General features: G+C 44.8%; 2 protein-coding genes across 2 annotated transcripts; both read left to right on the top strand.

Moving 5' to 3' along the window:
- The first annotated feature begins 655 nt into the window (after nt 1-655).
- LOC148838596 (uncharacterized) lies at nt 656-3556 on the top strand. The gene is made up of 2 exons (XM_088911079.1): nt 656-1473; nt 2257-3556. Exons 1-2 carry the CDS (start codon nt 656-658, stop codon nt 3554-3556), a joined length of 2118 nt encoding a protein of 705 aa, XP_088767205.1.
- Nucleotides 3557-17077: 13521 nt separating this feature from the next.
- Nucleotides 17078-24018, top strand: LOC148838595 (UDP-GlcNAc:betaGal beta-1,3-N-acetylglucosaminyltransferase 7-like). Its single transcript, XM_088912306.1, has 2 exons — nt 17078-17161; nt 19393-24018. Coding segments are annotated over exons 1-2 (1179 nt in total). The 5' UTR covers nt 17078-17159; the 3' UTR covers nt 20570-24018.
- Nucleotides 24019-24077: the final 59 nt, after the last annotated feature.

Raw genomic sequence — 24077 nt, 5'->3', positions numbered from 1 at the left:
TTCAAAGGTGTACATTATGTTCATCAGATCAATCTGTTTTCTTATTAACACGTTTAGCAAGTTTAAGAACATCAGTATTTAACTGGCACTGCAATATACACTGTGATGATTTTTAAAATTCTGTGGAATGTCCACAGCTCCTAATGTAATTAGAGAAAGACGGAATTATATCAGTGGTTACAGCAATAACTGTCTCTTTGCAATAAGGTCAGAACCCACTGAAGAAAGATCATTTGGATGTCAATACAAATTCATGAGGGAACACAACATACAAAACATTTGCCTGTTACGAGTTGATTTGCATGATGTCAAGTAAGAGAACTGACCAGTGAGCTACAGTGACAGACCATCCCGCAGCGCTTCCTCCCGAGCTCGGGGAAGAGGCAGGTGAAGAAGCCTGCAGTCGTGTTCTGTTGTTGGGAAAGGGCTGAGCCTGCCTTGGTGTCTGTCTTTTCAGAATCCCTAGACAGACGAGGGGCACGGAAAGAACGGAAAGCGAAACGGTTTCAGGAACAAGATGACCAGGAAGGCCGAGATCCAGTCATACTGCTGCTAACCCCTGGACAGCTGCTGACTTCATTCTGGGAGCATTTGTTGTCTCAAAAATAAGCTGTCCTTCTGGCTGAAAAAGACGGGATAAAGACGTAGTAACGAGATGGGGCCTGATGTTGGGACGGATCTCGTTGAGTTTTTTGCCTCGCTGTTAGATCTGCACAGGCAGCAGCTTCGAGCCCTAACCAGGCAGGGAGACATCCAGGCAGCAGTGCTGGCGAAGCTGCTGAACTACAGGAAAGCCAGCTCCTCCCAGACCTGGGGAGAGCTGCGAATGCCGCAGATGGCTCCAGGCGACGACCCGGAGTCCTACGTCACGGTCTTCGAGCACGCTGCCGCCAGCAGCCGGCTGCCCAAGGAGCAGTGGGCTGGGCAGCTCAGGGGCCTGTTGAGCGAAGAGGCTCGGGCGGCCTGCCCCGCCCTCAGCTCCCAGGAAGAGCCGGCGGACTACGAGGCGCTGAAGGCCAGGCTCTTGAACCTGGCCGCGGCCAAGGAAGACAGCCATCGCCTCCAGTTCCGCTCGCTCCGCTGTCCCCCTGGCGGGAGTCTCCGGGCCATGGCCAAGCAGCTGTACGAGACCGCGGAGCGCTGGCTAAAGCCCGAGAAGAGGTCCAGCACGCAGGTGCTCCACCGGATCGTTATCGAGCAGTTTGTGTCCGTCCTCCCTGACGACACCGCCGCCTGGGTCCGGAGACACTGTCCTACGGACCTCGACTGGGCGATCCAGCTTGCCGAAGACCACCTCACTGTCCCCGGACGCGCTGCCGGGCGGAAAGGACCGGACCCCCTCACAAGCCAAACCAGCAGCTCAGGTCCAGGCCCAGCAGCTGCTGAGCCCTCCAGTTCCCAGCAAACCCCAGGAGAAGCAACACAGGACAGGAGTTCACATTTCCTAACCCAGGAGCACCCCTCTCCTCCACAGTATGTATCAGCTAGAGTGCGTAGTGTCAAACTGACCTAAATACACACTAATTCATATTGTCAGAATGAGTACCCTACAGATAAAGTGGGCCATGTGGCTACTCTTGCTTGATTAGCTGGTGGCATAAACAGGATTTCTGTTTATCAGTCCGGACTTGTACAGTATAGCGACCAGGGGAGGGTTATAATCTCATGGCAGTGTCCTCAGAGTAGCATCCCTCAGGAAAAAGACATGGTTCAGTACAGGCAAGCTCGCAATGAGCAATAAGGAAAAGCAGTGATGAATTCAGCGGATTTAACACAAAGCAATAGAACTACAAATAGCACACAATAAACTGAAGCAGAAGCCAATCTCATTTTGTACTTGCTAGATTTTAATAGGTTTGTGATACCTGTCAACATAACACATTTTAAATGAGAAATGTGGAGAGGGAAATGTTCAAAAGGAAAAGCAGAATCTAAGCACTTCTTTCCTAGTATCGTGCAGTGGTTAGTATTCATATTTTATCATGTCTCATGTAGATTTCCATTCAGCAGACCTATGAGTGATGGTTAACACTTAAAAAGAACTTAAAGTGTTTTATGTCAAGGCCATTTGTGAAAAAAGAAGCTGAGAAAAATGATCTATTCAATTTATTTCTTAAAAGTTCTGGGCAAACGCTTAATACATTTTACCCAGGTCTTTATACAGTAAATCCAGGCACTGTTTCAAAGTACAAACTTAAAATGTTGCGTCTTAAAGCTGGATTCAGACAGAAGATGGGTATTGCTTGTCTGTTTTAGGAAAGTACACCTTCACAGAGGTTCTGACCATAATGGAAGTCAAGACTCCAAGACCAAGTCCTTCCCCGTCAAGCGTGAAGATGTTTCTCTGGATTGTGAAAACATTAAACTGGAGGTCTTTGAGTTACCATCTGCTTCCTTTGAAGTGGAGCTGCCCGTGGTCAGTTCTGTTAACAGCACACAACCGGTGCGTGCTCAACATTCTGCCGGCTGTCACCGCAGGTTCTCGAAAATCCATTGTCAACCTGGTGAACAGGTTTGTCTTTTTGTTAAACGTGAGCCACCCAGATCGCAAACTGTCCACAGCAGCCAAGAAGCAATTCAACTAGAGCATGTCCACAACAGACAGAAGCCACCAGAGTTACAGTCGTCAGTCGACAGCAGAGAAAATGGAGACTATCCCCATCCTGACCATGCTGGGCCACCTGAAGGGCGGACTGCAGAAATAAGCCCTATTTTGAGGGTACGTGAGAACACTGCACCTAATGAGAAGGCTGATGAAGACCTACCCATTAGCGTTGAAGAGCCAGAGGAGCAGTCGTCACACCCTCAGGATCAGGAGGAACAGGTCTTGGCTGATGAGGGAACGACCTGTTCGCCAGACCCATCTCCGCACTCTTTACCTCCTGCCTGTACCTCTGAGACAGAAGCAGGCCCTAGTTTGGATGGTCCCAGCAGCCCCGATCCCAAAAGGAAAGGGACTGAGCACAGTGGGAGAAGCGGGAGAAAATTCCGCACCCGGCACGAGAAGATTCCCGCGGCCGACAAGCTGCATCAGTGCTCCTACTGCAGGCGGAAGTTCGTGACCCAGCCGGACCTTCTGCACCACCAGAAGTCTCACAGCGGGAAGAAGCCCTACGTGTGCCCCAAGTGTAGCAGCAAATTCAGTAAGCCCCACCACCTCAAGAGACACCTGCGGATCCACAGTGGGGAAAAGCCCTACCGCTGCGGGGACTGTGGGAAAAGTTTCAGAGAGCTGGACACCCTGAAAAGGCACCAGCACATTCACACCGGAGCCAAGCTGTGGCAGTGCGAGGACTGCAAGAAGTGCTTCAGCCAGATTTGGAGCCTGAAAGAGCACCAGAAAATTCACACGGGCGAGAAACCATTTAGGTGCACAGAATGTGGGAAGAGGTTCCGGCACAAAAGTGCCCTGATAAAGCATCATCGAACCCACACAGGGGAGAGACCGTATGTGTGTGGGACGTGCAGGAAGGGTTTCGGTCAATTGGATAGTCTCAAAAGGCACCAGGTTGTCCACATGAAACAGAAGCCAAACGAGACAAGAGCTAGAAAATAATCCAAATTTCCCTTCTCTGGGATATGACCTCTATTACAAATTAGCTGCCAAATTACCTACAGAATATCATACACACATTTGGAAAGTACACCAGAACTGGAATACACTTACACTGGTGGACAAAGGTGTTATTCATCACATGCACTGGATCTACTGTAATCTGGTGGTCTCATTTCACAGTGTGGACTTGTGGTGTACTTTACATGTGGAGGGTTATTTTTGTTAGCAGACGCCCAACGTGACGTGCTAGATGGGGATTGTGTTCAGTGAGCGTTTTAGTGTTTGGTTTCCATCTAAATAAAATTGATGTTATTGTCAGTATTTGGGGATCTTGCAACGTGTTTTCTTTGTATCCAGCGTATGTGTAATCTTTCCATGGAAGATCAAGAAAAAGAGAACGAAAAGTCTTGTGAAGCCCAACTCTGATTTACTGACTTTTTGGTTTGGAATGGGCCATCACTGAGTTTTTTTGGTTACCTCCTCTTCTGCTAATTGCATATCCATTTGTCTCACTTCTAAAAACATCAGCAGTGTAGGTAGAGGGGTTGGTATGTGGTTTCCTCAGAAAAAGTATCACCAAGATTGACATGTTCTGTGAACATGTCCAGCTCTTTCTGTCCAGGACTGTAAAACACTGCCTCAAGCAAAACAAACAGTTGTGAGAACAAGTTTGTGAACCCTTTGGAATTATCTGGATTTCTGCACGAATGGCTCCAAAAATGTGATCTGATCTTCATCTGAGTCATAATAATAAATAAGGACGGTCTTATTTAACAAACAACCCACACAACATTTTACATTGTCATCTCTTTATTGAACAAATGGTTTAAACAATCAAGGTCATTGATGGAAAAAGTATGTGAACCTCTAGGATAATGACATCTTGAAAAGAGGGTGATTGCAGTCAGGTATTCCAATCAATGAGTCAGGTGTCCTAATCAATTCAGGTGTGGGTTCAACCTGCCCTGCCGTATAAAACAATCACCCAATTTTGGTTACCTGCTCTTCATAACAGAATTCTGTTGAAGTGCAATATGGCCTGAGAAGAAGAGTTATTGAAGCTCATGAAACTGGAAAGGGTTACAAAAGGATTTCTAAAGACTTTGGCCTCCACCAGTCCACAGGCAGGCAGAGAGTTTACGAGTGGAAGAAATTCAGCACCGTTGCTCCTATCCCTAGGAGTGGGCGTCTACAAAGATCAGCGCAAGGACGCGCCGTGCAGTCCTCAAACAGGTGACAAAGAGCCCTAGGGTGACGGCTAAGGGTCTGCAGGCATCTCTTGCACTTGATAACGTCTGTGTTCAACAAGAGCGGCGTTCATGAGAGGTTACCACGGAGGAAACCACTGCTCTCCAAAAAGAACATTGCTGCCCGTGTCAAGTTTACTGAAGACCACCTTGATGTTCGACAGTACCACTGGAACAATGTTCTGTGGACAGATGAGACAAAAGTTGAACTTTTTGGTAAATGTACACAGCGTTATGTTTGGAGAAAACAAAACACCACATACCAACACCAAACCCTCATCCTAACTGTGAAGCATGGTGGAGGGTGTATAATGGTGTGGGGCTGCTTTGCTGCCTCAGGGCCTGGACAGCTTGCAATCATTGAGAGACGAATGAATTCCATGTTGTATCAGGAACCTCTACAGCAGAATGTCAGGGCATCTGTCTGTGATCTAAGATTCAAAAGCCGTTGGGTCATGCAACATGACAATGATCCAAAACACAGGAGTAGAGTAGTGTGGCTCAAACAGAAGAAATGCCGTATTTTAGAATGGCCAAGTCAGTCCTGACCTCAATCCCATTGAAATGCTGTGACGTGATCTGAAGCAGGCCATTCAAGCAAGACATGCCAAAAATATACTGAAATATATCATGAACTGAACTGAAATATACAGTATAATGAACTGAAACAGTGTTGTATAGAGGAATGGGCCAAAATACCTCCTAACCGCTGCACAGGTCTGATCAGCAGCTACAGAAGGCTTTTGGTTGAGGTTATTGCCAAGAAAGGAGGTTCCACTAGTTATTAAATATAAGGGCTCACATACTTTTTCCATCAATGACCTTGATTGTTTTAACCATTTGTTCAATAAAAATATGGTAAAATGTAGTGTGGGTTGTTTGTTAGATGACTGTCTTTATTTATTATTGTGACTTAGATGAAGATCAGATCACATTTATGGAGCCATTCATGCAGAAATCCATATAATTCCTAAGGGTTGATTAATGTTTTCTCACAACTGTGGTTTATTTGTGTCCACTCTCTGGTTCTGAGTGTCGGGACACAGCTTGTACAGTACCTGTAAGGCTGGTCCACAGTTCAGTAATCAGGGAAGGGACCCTATGTGGTCACAAAGACCCAAGACAGGGAATGAGGGAAACCCAAGGCCAGGGTCCAAAGCCAGAAGGAGAAGTCTAGAATCAAGGTCCAGGAACACGATCCAAAAGTCCAAGTCGAGAAACAGGCCAAAAATCCCCAAAACGGTTTAGGAGTCCCGGAAGAAAACAAAAGGCCAGGGGCTCAGACCATCAAACTGGAAAAAACAAACCAGGAAGCAACAAGCAGACAAAACGCAGGAACGAAGATGAGGCAAACGATGAGCAGAGAAGTAAACAGGAGCAGGAAACAAATGCAGGAACCAGGGAAGAATGTACCAAAGGCTAGATCTAGAGCGCAGAGGAATGGCAACAATACTGAGCACTGCTCGAACAATGAGCAGGGTTTAAGTAGGCTGGAGGAGGGGAGGCATGGTGAGCTTGGGACACTAGGTGAGCATGGATTGGTTAATGACGTCTGCTTGGTCTGCACCTCTGCTCCGCAGTTAGGCACTAGAGGTTGGGGTGCCCTCTGGTGGCGAGGTAGTGGAACGGTAACAGTACCTGAATAAGCAGCATTCAGGGACAAGAAAGGAACCCAAGTCCAGGCAGATGATCAGGCAAGTATGTGGGCAAACAGGCAGACAGGCTGTCATGGCAACTAGCAAGCAGTAAACAATCTAAAGTGTTGTCAAAAACAAAGCAAAGCTCATAACCGTAGAGCTTTGAGCAAAGCTCAAAGTACAAGCGAGCTGCCAGCTGAAAAGCAAAGCGAGTCAAAATCTAAGTAGTAGCAATGCAGGGACTGCTGAGGCCTAGGGATCAAAACTCTAAGACTGAGCACTGGCATCGTGCCAAGCCTGAACTTAAATGACCTTTTCCCATGAGACAGGTGTGGTGGGTAGTTGCACATGGATGGGACAGACCTCCTGCCTGAGCGCGTAGTCATGGCAACTGGCTAACTGACAGGTCTAGGTAGGTCTCTGCTAGTTGCTGTGGCAATTCTATACATTGTTCGCTTTCTTTCAGTCTTGTCCCCAGCTTATCTCCACATGTAACTCTAAGAACTTGCTAGCGATTTGGCCTTAGCAGTGACAAACCATTGGAGATGTTAAGTAGACCCATTATTTGACTTGGTGCTTTCTGCAGTTTTTCTAGTTACACCCCTTTTGTGGCATAATTATAATAACAAATAATGTTTCTGTCAGAAGATTTCACATACAGGGCAGCATGATGGTTAGGCATTGGTGCCTTGTAGGGGTAGGGTGCTGGGTTCAATTCCAGACCTGGGGTTCTGTCTGAATGGAATTTCTCTCTTTTCCCTGTGCTTGTATATTCTGATTTGCCTAACAGTAAAAACCGCTCCCTAACCCGAGCCTTAACTGCTCCCCTAACTGTTCAAAGACAGTAGCTTGTCCTATTAATAATTCTCTATATGTACATTTTGAATGAGCTGAATTTTTACAGCTCACAGACCAGGCTAACACCTATGTTTTTATCACACCTGTTCAATCTAACATCTGTTATTTGAATATACCCGCCACACCTAACACCTGTTTTATATTCTCATGGTAGGTAATGTTCTTTATAGAGTTGTAACCAGGAGTCACGTTACTATGAGATGATCCCAGTATTGACAGTCCTGTTTCAGAACAAATAAACAAGGTTATCTCCTTATTGCTCCTCATTTTTAATGGATTCTTATTCTCTTAGTTATGCCTGTATTTTCTGCCAGTTCTGTGACTAAAACAGATCAAGTAAATATCTTAAGAGGCTTGTGGTTCCTCTGCCACAGACATGTGTTGGTGTTAGTGACTAGTGACTTAACCACTGATAATGTATAACGTCTAACACTGACAAGTTTGTGCTCTGGGAAGAACAGGCTGTGTGTTATCCACTCCTCTAAACTTTCTATATAACCCAAACGTCTCACGAGGGTGACTTCTAAATTGGAGCCGTCTCAAGAAAAGAGCTCAGGCTGTCCTGGAACCACATCAGATGTCTCATCCGTGTGGTATCTGTAGTATCCGTGTACACACACAAATCTGTATACACAGAATGATTCTTGTTCCCGGTCCTCTCTTCAACTACAGCTTCTAAAAAGATAAGAATTACCAGACGCCCTTCACCGCGGAGCCTCTATATGTGCGCATTTCTCCTCTTCAAGAGCTTCACTTTTATGCCGTTCTGTTAGATCCAGAGCGCCGGTGTTTAAGCGTGATTCCCATGCTAGTTGTCTGCTTTTCGCAGCTCCAGACGTGGAAATCGCTGTTCAGTTTTAGACGGGGTTTCGACTCCCTCTGGTGGCTACACACAGAACTACAGCTCACTCCTGCTGCCGTCTCGTCAGTGTTCAAAAGCGTTGACTTGCACTTCAATTGACGCCGACGTGCAGGCTGTGGTTTTCAAATGTGTCTGTTTATCCAGGATATTCCTCAGAATATTGTAGAACTTAGAATGTTTGTGTTCTTTTTTACATTTCTACGGATAAGCACAACTGGAATGTCGTCATTGCCTTTTTTTAAAATCTCTACTTCAGTGTACTGTATGCAAATTATGAATGTCTGTTTTTTCAAGAGCAGTTATAAGGCCACATACCCTACTTCCTCAGCACCGACCAGGTCATCTTAACACGAAAGTTTCCCGTGACTATTCTGATACCCTGGCTTACTCAGACCCATAAGTTAGTAAAATTATTTACATTTTTTTTAAGGAACTTAAAGCTACACTTAACAATGTAACGGAAGCACCCAATTGATAAATGCCACAAGATGAAAGGCAAAATAACACTAAAGTGAAATATAAAAGTTTCAGATCTACTGCCTCGTTCGCAGTTTGATATTACGGGTAATATCAAACAGACCATTTCAGCATGATTTGTACAGATGCCCCTTTATTTATTGCTCTAAACATTTCTGTACAAAGCAAAACCCCTCAACATCCTCTCTTGTCTCTCCTCCCGTCTAGAAATTAGAGATTTAGAAATCTCCTCTTCTGGGCTTTGTACTATATGTGTCTTTTTCTATTTTCTTCTGTGCTTTTTTGCTGTGAAATGACATTGAAAGACAGTGAAAAAGCTGCAGAAGATCCTGGGAACTAGGTAGACTAGTTAGAAAGGGTATGCCAGCAAAGAAAGAGAATAAGTGCCAATATAAACATCCAAAGGTAAAAATGAAATTCCTTCTCCTGTAATGTATTAAGTGTCAGTATTGCAAGTGTCAACAGAAGTAAACCCAATGAAGTATTCAAATACCAGCTCACCAGTAGTACTGCATTTTCCATGTCCTGCAACAAGCATGTGACTTTCTGTAAGAAGTTTAATTGTTAGGGAGTAAACTGGTGCATCCTTAGGGCAGAGCGGTGGCTTGGTTGCTAAGGATCTGCCCCTATAGCTGGAAGGTTGCCAGTTCAAATCCTGCCTGCCAGGAGCAACACATGCTGCTGGGTTTGGGGAAGTGGGGTGACTCAGGATCTGCGCCTGCGCCTGCGGCTGGAAGGTTGCCAGTTTGTATCCCGGGGCCAGCAGAAGAATCCTACTCCGTTGGGCCCCTGAGCGAGGCCCTTAACCCCAACTGCTCCAGGTGTGCTGTATAAATGACTGACCCTGCGCTCTGACCCCCAGCTTCTCTCCCTGTCTGTGTGTCTCATGGAGAGCAAGCTGGGGTCTGCGAAAAGATGAATTCCTAATGCAAGAAGTTGTAGAGGGCTATACAACTGTATAGGGATAAAGTAAAAAAGTATCCAAAGTGCCAGAGATCCGGCAGGTAGTTCTTCGAGGATCCTGTGCGTAGCCGTGAATTCTGCGGGATGCAGGTGGATAGGAGAAGCCGGAGATCAGTTAACCAGAAAGAGCCGAGACAAACCGCGAAGACAATCCGAAAGGCGAAATCTGAGACGAGATCGAAAGGACCAAAAGTCCAAAAACCGGGAAATCGTACAAGAAAATAACCCTTTTCAATAGTGAGCAGGGTTTGGTGCGGGAGGGAACTTCACACAGTGAAGGGAGAGGGCTGTGGTTGGATAACTGTTCAGGAGTGAGAGTCTGTGGAGTGTGCTGGGCTCAGTCGGGAATGGGATTGTGAAACAGTGGGTTTGGGAATGTAATGGTGTTTGCGAGGGCGAGTGCAGGACATGACACAAAAGGAAGCTATTACTCCGAATTAATTTCCAGTAACAACACTTATTATTTATTCAAGTTGTCCAAGAGCAGGAAATGCATGGAAAACATTCACCATAATGCTCTCTTGCCTTGTGCTTACGCAGTTAAACTTTTTTTACAGTAAACCAACAATTTGTATGTTTTACCTTGTGATATCTGGCAACATCTCTGACATTCAATGTCATGACACATTAATTCTGCAGTAATTGCTGGGGTGGTGACTATGCTTACAAAGAGTACAAGGGTAACAGCTCTGATTTAAGTGAAGCAAGTGCAGACTTCAAGCTTTCTTTGTTACATTTTCCAATGACTAGATAACATCGTGCTGTGTAGATAAAGACTTCTATACAGCTTAATCCACGTTTTGCCGGACAAGATACCTGCTCTCACCTGGGTGACTTGGCCCTGTGTGTCCCATTGTTTTGCAGCAGAAAACCTGAGATAATTTATTACAAACAGCTTAAAACATACTGTAGGACTCTGCAGCTTGATAACAGGAAAAATTATATCAGTTCAGTGGAACGGTATGTGATCACAAAGAATAGAGAGAGCAAGTGTTAATACAATCCAGAGTGGAAGTGGAAAATCCAGAGTTTCATGCAAATTGTTAAGTATGGGTAGCCATTTCACAGAAACCTCAAATGTGCCCGGGAGCTTGATAAATATTTGCTAAATACAGTTCAGGTGGGGAGCTGCGTCAGCATGCGTAGGCTGCAAAGGAACAAGTAATAGGTTTATTCCATGCTGAAAAGAGAAGAAAGAAAACACATAATTTTGGCAGTGGAGCTGTGATAGTCGCGGTTCCGCGCGGGGTCGTGCCTCCCGCCACCCGTTCCGTCCCCCACACCTGGGGCGTGAACCCGGGTCTCCGGCGTAACGCAACAGGGCACCAACCACGTGAGCTCAAGGAGACCTCCGTCAGCCCAGGCAGCTGAGGACCCTGCTACGCGCAGTGAGGGTGATGACATCACCGCACTAGCTCCGCTACAGAGCCTTCTTCAGGTGTGAGAAAGACAGGACAGTCAGCAAAGATAATGTAGCAGGAGAACAATAATAATAATTATAATAGATCAACTTTATTTTATATAACGCCTTTAAAGGTGGCTTCTCAAAGCGCTTTACAGAATGAAACAACAAAAAATAAGAAGAATACACAAGATAAAACACAATTACAATACACAGAGGAGACCGTGGATGGCAGTACTAGGAAAAGCAGAGGGGTGAAGAATGGAACCAGTTCAGTAAAGGCTCTTCTAAAGAAGAGGGTTCTGAGTCTGGATTTGAAGGAGTTTAGAGCAGGTGACTCTCTGATATCCTTGGGGAGAGAGTTCCAGAGCTTGTTGGCATAACAGGAGAAGGCCCTGTCACCCATACAATGTAGACGGGCTTGGGGGACAGTAAGGAGACCAGAATTAGAAGAGCGAAGATTGCGAGGTGGGGAGCAGGGCGATAATAGTTCAGACAGGTACTGAGGTGCCAAGCCATGCAGAGCCTTGTAGGTGAGCATGAGGATTTTAAAGTCCACACGGAATTTGACAGGAAGCCAGTGCAAGGACTCCAGGATAGGAGTAATGTGATCACTTGCACTAGACCTGGTCAGGAGTCTGGCTGCTGAATTTTGGACATACTGGAGTTTGTTCAAAGTAGATTTAGATACCCCAGCGAGTAGAGCATTACAGTAGTCAATTCGAGAGAACACAAATGTGTTGATCAGCTTTTCAGCCACAGTTAGTGATAGCATAGGGTGTAGTCTAGCGATATTTCTGAGGTGAAAAAAAGATGTTTTGACAATATGCTGCACATGTGGGTCGAATGTTAAGCCAGAATCGAATATAACCCCAAGGTTTTTCAATTTAGATTGAAGCTCAAGAACAGAACCATCTACAGATAGGGTTACAGAATTGGCTTTTCAAAGTTGATGGGGGGTGCCAATAAGCATGACTTCAGTCTTGTTGCAGTTAAGATGAAGGAAATTTTAAGTCATCCAATTTTTTTTTGTCAGAGATGCAATTAGACAGAATAGAGACAGCCACATCAGTGTCAGGTTTGGTATGGATGTATATTTGAGTATCGTCAGCGTAGAAATGATAGCTGAGGCCATGTGATCTTAAAAGCTGACCAAGTGGGAACATGTAAATGCTGAAGAGCAAGGGGCCCAGTATTGAGCCCTGAGGAACACCAGACTTAACAAATCCAATTTCAGACCTGTACCCATTAAGAGAGACAAAGTGACAGCGATCAGTGAGGTAAGATTTGAACCATTTGAGAGCAGTGTCAGAAACTCCAAACACAGTCTCAAGATGAGAAAGTAAGATATTATGGTCAACAGTGTCAAAAGCAGGACTGAGATCAAGAAGGATGAGTATAGAAAGAGAACCAGAATCAGAAGCTATTAGAAGATCGTTGGTGACTTTGACCAGGGCAGTTTCTGTGCTGTGAAGTTGACGGAAGCCAGATGGGAGGGGTTCAAAAAGGTTGTTTGTCGTGAGGTGGTTATGTACTGTAACTGAAATGTGACAGCACGTTCTAGAATTTTTGCAAGAAAGGTTAAGTTGGAGATGGGGCAAAAATTGTTAAGGTTGTTAGGCTTTTTTGACATGGGGGTAATGGCAGCGGTTTTGAGGACCGTTGGTACAATGCCAGTGCTCATGGATCCGTGTATAATATTGAGGACAATGGGACAGAGAGAAGAGAAACAGGACTGGAATAAAGTGGTGGGAATGGGATCTCAAATAGATGTGGTGGGTTTCATATGTGTAACTAGTTTATTGAGGGATGCTGAGTCAAGAAGAGAGAAGCTGGACAGAAGGGAACCAGAAAAGTTGGATGAGGAGGGAGGAGGTATGCAAATGATATGCGTAGTGGAGAGAATGTAATGCCGGATGTTGTCGATCTTAGAACTAAAGAAATCTAAGAATGTGTTGCAAAGTTGCGATGAGGCAGGTAATGTGGTGGGGTAGTTTGGCTGGAGCAGTCTGTTGATGGTGGAGAAAAGATGTCTGGGGTTGTTTTGGTGATTTTCAATGATGTGAGAGAAGTAGGTGGATCTAGCAGATTCTATAGTAACCTTATATTCATATAAGTAATCTCTCCAAGCCTGATAATGTACATTTAGGCCAGAATGACCAGGGAGCAGGGCGAGAGAAGGAGATGGTTCGAGTTTTTAAAGGAGCAAAGGTGTCAAGCGTAGATAAAAGAGCACTGTCAAGTAACTGTATTTTGTCCTCTAGAGGGTCAGAGGAAGAGAAACAGGATAAGGAGGACAGAACAGAATTTGCAAACCTTGGGTGATCAATTGATCGCCAGTTGCGGAAGTTTACAGAGCATGGGAAGGAGGTGTTAGAAACAGGTAATTCCAGATTGAAGAGAATGGCTAAGTGGTCAGAGAGGCCTAGATCAAGGGGAGAGCAGTGGGAGACAAAGGAGTCATTTGCAATAATTACATCTAAGGTTTGTCCTTTGTTATGTGTAGGGGTACAAACAAACTGAGTAAGGTCAAGACATCCCAATAGAGAAAGGAGAACAAAAGCTGGGAGAGAGGAGGGGCGGGAGGGGGGAGCAGGGGACAGACAGAGTGGCCATTTGTTCCTTTGCTAAATACAATTCAATTCAATTCAATTCAAGGTGCTTTATTAGCATGACCGATGGGTACAATCAGTGTTGCCAAAGCAAATGAAAGTAATGATATTTACATGAAACAAAACAAAAATAGAAGTAAAATAAAATCTACAGACATATTACAGACATTTACAACAAAGACATATTATACAATATTGACATATTCTGTAGGCGGCTGGAGCATTATTGGGAGACAGACTCACTGTTCCTCAGGCTGTGACAGGAGATCACATACTGGGCTGCCAGTTCAACTGAGTTCCCTCCTCCCTCTCCCAGTAGGATTGGGACCCGTTGTGATTCTGGCAGGTGTGGGAACTCTGGGATTAGATTTCTGAATTTAGGGAAGAATGTTTCTCTAATCCCAGAGTATCTGTCACAGTGCAGTAGGAAGTGCACCTCTGTCTCTATTTCTCCCCGCTGGCAGTGGGAGCACAGCCTGTCCTCTCTGGACAGCCAGGTCTGCCTGTGTCGCCCAGTTTCTATGGCCAGGTTGTGGTCACTGAGCCTGTACTTCGTCAGGGTCTGTTTCTGTTTGTTATTTTTTATTTTGGTCAAATATTCAGCTAGTGTGTATTGTCTGTTTAAGGTTCTGTAACATTCCAGTTTATGTTGTGTCTGTGTGTGTGTGTCCCAGTGTGTGAGATATTGCTGTTTGATCTGTGCTGTGATGTGGTTGAGTCTGGGTTGTGGTGCTCTAGCAGTGCTGTCCTGAGGCTGGTTAGTGTCGGTGTGGCTCAGGTCGGTGAGCCTCAGGACCAGCTGGCTCAGGGGGCTCTGTTTTGGGCTCAGCTCTTGGCTCAGCAGGGCTTTGTGGTGGTAGGAATTTTGGTCACTGTTTTTTAGGTGTAGCCAATACTTGAATATTCTTTTCTGTATGTTTATCAATAGTGGGTACTGGCCTAATTCGGCCCTGCACCCGTTGTTAGGAGTTCTTCTCTGCACACGGAGGATGTTTCTACAGATCTCCATGTGCAGAGTTTCTGTGGGGTGTTTGTCCCATTGGGTGTAATCCTGGTCTGTGAGGGGACCCCACACTTCACTGCCGTATAGGGCAATGGGTTGGATTACACTTTCAAGTATTTGGAGCCAGATTCTTGTTGGTGGGTTGATGTTGAAGAGCCTCTTTCTTATTGCGTAGAAAGCCCTGAGTGCCTTCTCCCTCAGTGCCTTCACTGCCAGGTCAAAACTCCCGGAAGAGCTAATGGTGAGACCGAGATATGTGTAGCTGGATGTGTGCTCCAATGTGTTGTTGTTCAGTGTGAATTTGTACCTGTTTCCCTGAGGTCTGGCTTTCTTCTGGAAAACCATAACTCTGGTCTTGTCCAGATTGACTGTCAGTGCCCAGGTCTGACAGTACTGCTCCAGCAGTGCCAGGTTCTGCTGCAGCCCCTGTTCTGTGGGCGACAGCAGGACCAGGTCATCTGCGTAGAGCAGGAACTTGATTTCTGTGTCGTGTAGTGTGAGACCAGGAGCTGCAGACTGCTCCAACATTCCTGCTAATTCGTTGATATAGATATTGAACAGTGTTGGGCTCAGGCTGCAGCCCTGTCTCACCCCGCGGCCTTGGGTGAAGAATTTAGTCCTTTTGTTTCCAATTTTCACTGCACATTTGCTCTCTGAATACATTGATTTAATTATGTCGTACACTTTGCCCCCTATGCCGCTTTGGAGTAGTTTATAAAACAATCTCTCATGCCAAATCGAGTCATGCTTTTTTGAAATCGACAAAGCAGGCAAAAATTTTTCCTTTGTGTTTTTGGTGGACGTGTTTGTCTATCAGTGTGTGCAGGGTGTAAATGTGATCAGATGTGCGGTGATCTGGCAAGAAGCCAATCTGACTTTTACTCAGGACATTGTGTTCGGTAAGGAAGGCCAGTATTCGTGTATTCAGGATACTGCAGAATACCTTCCCCAGGTTACTGTTCACACAGATGCCCCGGTAGTTGCTGGGATCGAGTTTATCTCCACTCTTATAGATGGGCGTGATCAGTCCTTGGTTCCAGGCCTCGGGGAAACATCCAGCTGTCATGATGAGATTGAGGAGTTTGAGCAGGGCTTGTTGCAACTTTGGGCTGCTGTGTCTCAGCATCTCATTTATGACACCATCATGGCCACAGGCTTTGCGTGGTCTGAGGGCCTGGAGTTTGTCCAGTAGCTCCTGCTCAGTGATTGGGGAGTCTAAGGGGTTTTGGTTGTCTTTGATAGCCAATTCCAAAATTTTGAGTTTTTCATAAATGGTGTTTTGGTCTGATTGATTTGTATTTGGGAGCTTTTCATACAGATTTTCAAAGTATGTTTGCCAGATTGTTCCATTTTGGATGGCCAATTCTTCTGGTTTTGATTTGTTTAAGTTGTTCCACTTCTCCCAGAAACAGTTCTGATTTAGTGACTCCTCAATTTCTGCAAGTTGTTTGTCTATGTATGTGTTTCTTTTCTTTTTCAGCATGTGTTTGTAAAGTTTTACCATGTCACAGTACCTGAGTCGCAGATCTGTGTTGTGTGGTTGTCTGTGTTTTTCATTTGAGACTTTTCGTAGTGCATTTCTGATGTTTTTGCACTCCGTATCAAACCACTTTTCTTTTGCTTTTGTTTTTTGGTAGTTTTTTGATTTAGTTGTTTTTAGCTTAGATTTTGATGCTAGTTTGTGGAATAGGTGATTTAGTTTTTGTGTGGCCAAGTTGATGCCTAATTTGTTGGTTTGATACGGAGTGTTTAGGAATGTGTCCATCAGTGTCTGAATTTCGTCATCGCCCAGTGCAGTTTGGTATCTGTCCAGGCTGTCTGTGTCCCATCTGTACGCCTGGTTGAGGTCATACAGCTGCTAAATACAGCTCTCTACCCCTGTAACTGTTCTGTGTGCTTTGAATTTGTTAATTGAGTGATTCTGTCCCGTTTCTGAAATACAGTAATTTTATGTCTTCATGACTTGCCATGGTTTCTGCTTCATGACAAGTTTGAGCAGAAATATTTTCAGGCCCTTTTTGCAATTCTTTTGTTCCTTGAATATGTCGAAGGGGGTTAATGAGGCAGGCAAGGAAAACAAAGATCAGCAAATCCCTACATGACTGTATTTCGTTAATCCTCCAGGTGCCTGTATTTGCATGCATTGAGAACTTGTCAAGACCAATGTCCTTTCTTTGCAGGTGCATGTGCTCTGATGGCTCTGTACACACCTGCACTTCGCAGAGCTCAGATTTTCATCTGTTTAGCTGGGGTCTCTTGAGGACCGTTTCTGAATTTGCTACCTGCATGTTAAGCAGATAGAAGGGAGGTACTGTATTTGTACACCTGTATGTGTGATGTGAGGTGATGATTTATGCTCTTACCCCCTCTGGATTATACCGTACAGAGGGAGGGACTTTCTTCAGGTGTCTGCTGACTGTAGGGCAGATTCTCACAATATGAATGTCTTACCTGTGAGGGAGCCTGGAATCTGGCTGTTGGCTTCTGTGTTGTGACATACCCTTGCCTTAAACAACTCACCTGTTTTCGTCTTCGGCAGAAAATGTGAGTATTTCCACAGCTGGTATTTCTATTCATTTCACCTTGAAACACCCAGTAACCTGGATCTTTTTCCAAACATAGATGTTCTTTTTTTTATTAGGCAGGATTTACTCGTAATCCGCAGGTCATGAGTTTACTCTCTGTATTGAAAAAGATTTAATCTCTGAGATGAATTGGAAAGCAACGAACGTACTGTCTACATTTTCAGATAGAAATAGATGTTCTTTAATACAAAAGAATAATGGATTATTCAGTGCCTAGTACAGTCTTACATTTGTGTGGATTTGCTCTTTTCTAAATAACAACAGTTGAGATCAGTTCGTATCCAGACTCTGAAAAAAAGTGATCTTGGAGTTATGGCTGTCCCATCCTGAACAAATAGGTTTAGAAAGAAAGATACGCCTGTTTCCTACAACTAGAATTGTAAATCAGATGGAGACTACAGATTAAATTTCACCAATTAAAAATATCCGTTGTCAAAAACCACATCCTGGTATTTAATCCAGTTTTTCTTTTTTGTGTCACAAGATGTTCTCACTATCCATATGCTGATGATTTGCTACCTCTTCTGTAGTGATTTGCCTTCACATGATAGGCACTATATATATATAAACCAAAATTATTGTCTCTTATTCTCAGCAACTAAAATGCATTTCCAGAGTTCAGCATAAAGCCTTCTCCGTTGCTGCCCTGTACTCTGACTCTCATACTGCAACTAATCTGTTAAAAGCCACATCCTTGTTTCAAACGGAAGAACTCTAACAATCCCTTCATTTTATTCTGGTCTATTGATTTTGTCAGCACTGATTAATGGTGTTTCAAAATTACTGCACAGCTTTTAGTCTAATTCTGAAAGTTACTTGGTCTTCTAATCTTCTAACAAAATGGGTGCATGCAACATCCACTCGTCATATCTGCCTAAATGTACTTTTTATATTTTAACTTGTATTTTAAATGTTTTAAAAATATATATTTTAACTTTTTTTAAAAAAAATATTTATTTGTTTTAATTTTATTTAACTTTACACAAGTAAAATAGAGAAGCTACAGAGTGGATTAATTGTTAGGTACCTGCCAATTTCTCACTATCAATGTGCAAACAATTGTTTCCTCATACATGAATGTTGAATAATCAACAGAAGAGCTATTTCATGGGTGTGTATTTGTTCCCTTAAAATACAAATGGAGATTGAGCCAGATTAAATACTCACTGTGTCCTTCCTTCATAACTGAGAATGTGATAACTCTTAACTCCTATCTAAAACCAGCTACTGTATCTAGAGTCCAGTATAAGTTCTTATATTGCTATACTGTATGTATAGTACAATCATTGCTTATCTTATCTTTTCTCATTTTGGAATACAGTATTCCATCAGGTGTGTTTTTCACTTGATCAGCAATACTTCACTGAAACTACAGTAAAGACCTTTTTTTACAACAGAAAGATAATGCACAATGTTATGAATCAAATTCATTAAAAAATATATTATTTTGTTTATTGAGATATATCGTTGAATAAGAGAAATAATATTCTCAAAGATGTGTCCTGGCATCTCACAATCAGTATCACATGCAACCTTTCATACATTATCCCTTTAGTACGTTTAAGTGTATGCTATTAAAGAAACTCTGGAGTCTTCTCATGCATACAGTATGTGCACTGTTAATACACAGTCACTGCCAGATAATTCACATTAAGAGATTATTACACACAAATAAATATCATTTGCAATCCCTATAGAGTTACCATGCAATGCACACAATTTCAAAATGTTTCCTATTTTAAAGCTGAATTGAGGCAAAAACCTCGTATTAGTTATTTTAATATTACACTGCGTTTTGAAAACAGAAACATTAAACTCCTCTAGCATGCTCAACAGGCACAATGTTCAGTTATTACTGAGACGCATGAATAGGATAGTACAGTGCAGGGATATTCTTGACTTGGGCACAATTTGCAGGCCGATTGCTTTGGCACATTTTAGCAACGTTAGGCTATCTTCACATATTTGAATGTCCCTTTAATTTCAGCTGCCTGCTGAGAGAAAATGGGATCAACTTTAAGAGATCTAGCTGCCGTTGCCTTGACAGCCCCTAGTGGTAAACTCTTAAAGCTTTTCACTGCCTCTCTGCATTGTTCTCAATGCATTCATCTTGAATCTCCTGAGTCACCAACTAGCAAGCTACTCTGCCATATGCTAGCAGCTGTAACTCCCACTTCTCTCACTTTCTAGGCGTCTCAGCAGGATCTGCGGGAAGACTTACCGCAACCTCCTTCTACTGGCAATCTTTATGGTAACATTTGCCATGGTGCAGAAGGTCATCCTCCAAAGTGCCTTCACTGAAAAGCCAGCCCAGGACATATCCGGCGAGCGCGTCTACGTCCATGGACACATTTCCGTCTGGACCGAGGGCAGGAATGAGTCGGTCACGGAACACAAGGCGGTCAAAGCCTGGGATGTGACAGATGCCCACTGCTCGGCCAACACCAGCCTGGCTGCCTTGCCATGGTTTGCTGAGGTGGGCGAGCGCATCCAGCAGTTCCTGCTGTACCGACACTGCAGGTACTACCCTATGATCGTTAACCACCCAGAGAAGTGTGAAGGGGACGTCTACCTCCTTCTAGTCATCAAGTCCATGATCCCTCAGCACAGGCGCAGGGAGGCCATCCGGAAGACCTGGGGTGAACAGAAGGAGGTGAATGGCAAGAAAGTCAGGCTGGTCTTCCTGGTGGGGGCAGCCACCCTGGGCGAAGAGCACGTCCACCACCAGAAACTCCTGGAGTACGAAGACAGGCTCTTTGGGGACATCCTGCAGTGGGACTTTAAAGACAGCTTCTACAACCTGACCCTGAAGGAAGTCAATTTCCTGAAGTGGTTCTCCACCTACTGCCCCAACGTGCCGTTTGTCTTCAAGGGCGATGACGACATCTTCGTCAACGTGGAGAACATCGTCCAGTTTCTGGAAAAAAGCGGCAGCAATCCGGACCTTATTGTGGGGACACTCCTCTACACCTCCCCGCCCGTCAGAGAGAAGAATAACAGATACTTCGTCCCCCCCGAGATGTTCAATGAGACCTTTTACCCGCCGTATCTCAGTGGAGGGGGGTACCTCATGGCTGGGCCCCTGACTGTGAGGCTGCACCTGGCCTCTGAGCGCGTGGACCTCCTGCCCATTGACGACGCCTTTGTGGGCATGTGCCTCAGAGTGCTCCACGTGAGCCCCAAGCAGCACAGTGGCATCAAGCCTTGGGGGATCCATGAGCCTGGCAACGAGAAGGAGCTCAGCAAAAACCCCTGTTTTTATCGGGACCTGCTGATGGTCCACAGGTTCACCCCCGGAGAGCTGCTTCTCATGTGGAAAATAATGAAGAGCGATGTCATCTGCTCGCGGGTAAAACACTTCGGGTAGAGGCTCGAGGTCAGAGCAAGCCAAAGTGCCTCCAAGTCTGCAGGCAGGTGGGAAAGACCCCACTGAGGTGGCAAATGTGGCAGGGGGCCTAGCGTGTGAAAACTCCAAACCAAATCCTATCTTAAACCCGCAGCAGCAATTCCCTCACCCGGTCAATTCTGTTTGGCCAGGTACACTCATTCCCCTCCTTCTTTTTAACAGCGTCCCGACACAGAAAGCAACCGAGGCCGATATCCAGTCATAGCCTCGTGTATATACTGACGGAGCATGTCACCGGCGACAGCACTCTCCAAACAGATATCTTCCCTAGATACTTAGTACGCACTCTTCGCACTCTGTTTATACAGGGATCCGGCCCGGGTGACCGGCCCAGGTGCAGCCAGTTCATTGGTTTCCTTTAGGAGACTGCGAGAAATTCACTTCTCTCCATGTGGCGTCCCAGCCGTCTGGCGACTCAGCCCCATCTCCATCTGTCTGCCCTGCTACAGCAGAGCAAGCCCCTCACTTCTGAAACTGAAGCACTGTTGAAGAAAAGGAACTCCCTTACAGATATAAACACCTGCAGCTTGGCATATAACGCTTAAAACAGCACCATAACAGCATTCAGGCACGTATCCATTTGTCCTATACAGCCCACTGTGTCTGAATAAGCAGAGCAGAGTGCTGTGGCCTTGTGGGACAGAGAGATCAGGCTGACAGAGCTGCAGACACACCTCGCTTTGAGATGTGCTGACAAACAGCTCACTTGCTCCTCGAGGCACCAAACTGCAGAGGTGTAGGATTTAAAATATCACCATAGACCCGGAATGATAAAAAATTGCATTATAATTATAATAATTATATGTTGTTGTTTTTAAATGACAGACGTCTTAAAGTGTCTTTAATAAACACTGAGGACACATCAGCACTCAGCAGCACACACCCAGAAAGGCAGCTTCTCCTGTACATGAACTATTCCAGAATAATATCGCTTGGAAACAAAGTCCTGCTGCTCCCGACAGCAGATGAGTATTTTGGGGAAAAGCACCCGAAGCAGTGCAGTGAGTAGCGGTTCATTTAATATTCACACGACGTCCAGAAGTAAAGAAAAGCTGAATCCATCAAATCAGCTAAAGTACGAAAAGTCATTGTTTCAGAGAAAAGAATGTCAGCAGTTGCACGTCAATTTGCTTTAATGCTATGACACAAACGCAAGTGTCGAGCAATTTGTTTTTTCCACTGGGTGTAGTTAGTGCACTAATTCTAAATCAGGATAATCAAACACTAAACACTAGTCATCACTTGTCCTCCTGACTCTCACAATATTAGAAAGAACAGAACTCGTCCCACAACCCTGCCACTGCACAGCCTCTGGCTAAGCAGAGAAAGGCCTTTATATTCTACAATCTGGCAGTTTTACAGCAGATGTTCCACTGAGCCACACCTGCTGCATTTCTCTGTACCCCTTTCTCTGTAGAGTGAATTCATAGCTGAGACAGGGTAGAATTTGCAAAATTGCAGTCATGCTGTCTCTAACACCTGAGTATTAAGTGCTGAAATAAATAAAGACTCAACAGGACAACGTGAGAATGTACACGAAAATACATAAAAGAATTTACATGGAAGTGAAATTCAACCAGTCTAACCCAGTGGTTCCCATTCCATTTCGTTCCAGCCAAGCCCTCGGTTACGCAACCAAACCCTTCACTGACTTAATAATAATAATTAGAATAATTGTAACTGTTGGTTCCCAACTCTGAAACAGGTTGGAGGTTTAACTGTTGTATTTTGTAAGTGAAATGAAATCCCGTAGCACTAGAAACTACTAGAAACATGCAAATATTTAATTGAAGCAACGTCTTGGATCAAGTGAGGCTTCAGTGTTCTAATGGAGGTGGGCTGGAATGAAAACCAGCAGGTGTGTGGGGCACCAGGACCAGGGTTGGAAACCACTGTTCTAAGAGCTTGTCATGCAGGCCGATCAGTAGCTTCGATACCATTTTAATGTACCTTGGGATGAAGTCGTGTATTAATCACTGATATCTTGGTTTTAGGTACTGTAGGTTATCGATCAGTTGTGCTTACTCCAAGGTCTTGCCCCGTTTCTTGGTTCTGCTTGGGTTGTATAAGGCCCTGGGCTCATAGGTATAGGTCCAGTGTCTGCCATTTTACAGGCATGCTTTATGGGGGGAGTTTTGTTCTCAAATTTCTGTTATTTTCATTTCTGAGACTGTCCTCATTGGAGAAACAGTATTTTCGTGTAACCACTGTAACCTTTCCTCTCTTTCGTTTTTCGAATGTCTTTTCTTTCGTATTCTTGTGGAACCTGTTTTCGTATCTTGTTTTCCGTTTGAGCTGTCAGGGTGAATGTCTGAAGATGCATAGGAGGTGTGAAGGGGGAGTCTGAACTGGCAATCATTGCGACTGGCAGAGTTCAGTTTCCCCATTTCTAAAGTACATTCCATCTGTGTAGGAGGGCATCTGGAGTGGACCTTGTCTGGTGAGATGGGAGCAGAACTTTCATTAAATATTATACCATATTTGTAAATGAAAAGAAAAATAAAAAATTCATTTGACCTGCGCCTGTTGTGTTGTTCTCTTCGGCGACCTGGTAGGTTAGAACAACTAACAATATACTACTGTATATTCTATATTAATAATATACTACTGTGTATTTAGATGGTTACAGCACCACCAGGGATGTTTATAGAAGAGGATGTAAGGAAAATTACTCACACTGTGTACACTGACTGCCAAGCTAAAACACAGTAAACATTCAATCTTGACAAGTTTACTCATGTTGAAAGTGTTATGACTGGTTTCTTGTAGAATCTCTTGGCAAGCATTTAACTTGGGAAATCGTCACATTCTCACGAGGGCTCACGGTTTTCCAGGGTTCGCTGCACTGATCGGATCTCCTTGTGGCAGATCCGTCTAAATTATCCAATTTATTACTCAATATTTCCTTCTCTTTTTAATCCCGAGGCACCTCTCCAACGGCGCTTCGTCATTATTCTTTTCACCCCGTCCTGTCTGCACTGCCATTTTCTGATCTCTGGTTCATGGGGCAGATGTCTCAGCGGCTTTTCTGGGTGGTCATCTCTCCCTGGAATGCTAAGCCTGTTTGCACCCCTTTCCTTGGTTCTCGGCACCGGGATTCCTGTCTAAGGCTGAGATACCCCAGCGTTCTCATTTTTCCTGGGAGCTCGGCACAGAAGGCGAGGATGCCGAGCTCCTGATTCACTAGGGTTCTTCGCCAACCACCATGCCTCTTCGCTTCACGCAGCTCAAGCAGTCTGCTCTGTCTCCAGTCCAGGATTTCACATCACTCTGCACTGCAGAGCTCTGCTCCAGTCTGGCCCGGAGCCAAGGGTTCCGGATTCTGGTCGGCGGTGTCAGGAAGCGTTTATCAGGACCCTATGCAGACGGCAGAATCCGGAAGGGAGTGCAGGAGACTAGGATCGGGGCTGGTAGAAGAACAGGGGGGCGTGTCGACGGTGCACTGTCTGTAGGGAAATCCAGAGTGGGA

The sequence above is a fragment of the Atractosteus spatula genome, chromosome 3 (genome assembly GCF_055471065.1).
Source record: "Atractosteus spatula isolate fAtrSpa1 chromosome 3, fAtrSpa1.hap1, whole genome shotgun sequence".
Classification (NCBI taxonomy): domain Eukaryota; kingdom Metazoa; phylum Chordata; class Actinopteri; order Semionotiformes; family Lepisosteidae; genus Atractosteus; species Atractosteus spatula.
The sequence above is the reverse complement of the archived record's forward strand: the minus strand, read 5'-3'. Positions and strand labels throughout refer to the sequence as shown.

Coding starts and splice junctions, on each gene's coding strand:
- LOC148838596 (XM_088911079.1), top strand. CDS start 656: ATGGGGCCTGATGTTGGGACGGATCTCGTTGAGTTTTTTGCCTCGCTG. Junction 1,474..2,256: donor GAGCACCCCTCTCCTCCACA/GTATGTATCAGC, acceptor TGTCTGTTTTAG/GAAAGTACACCTTCACAGAG.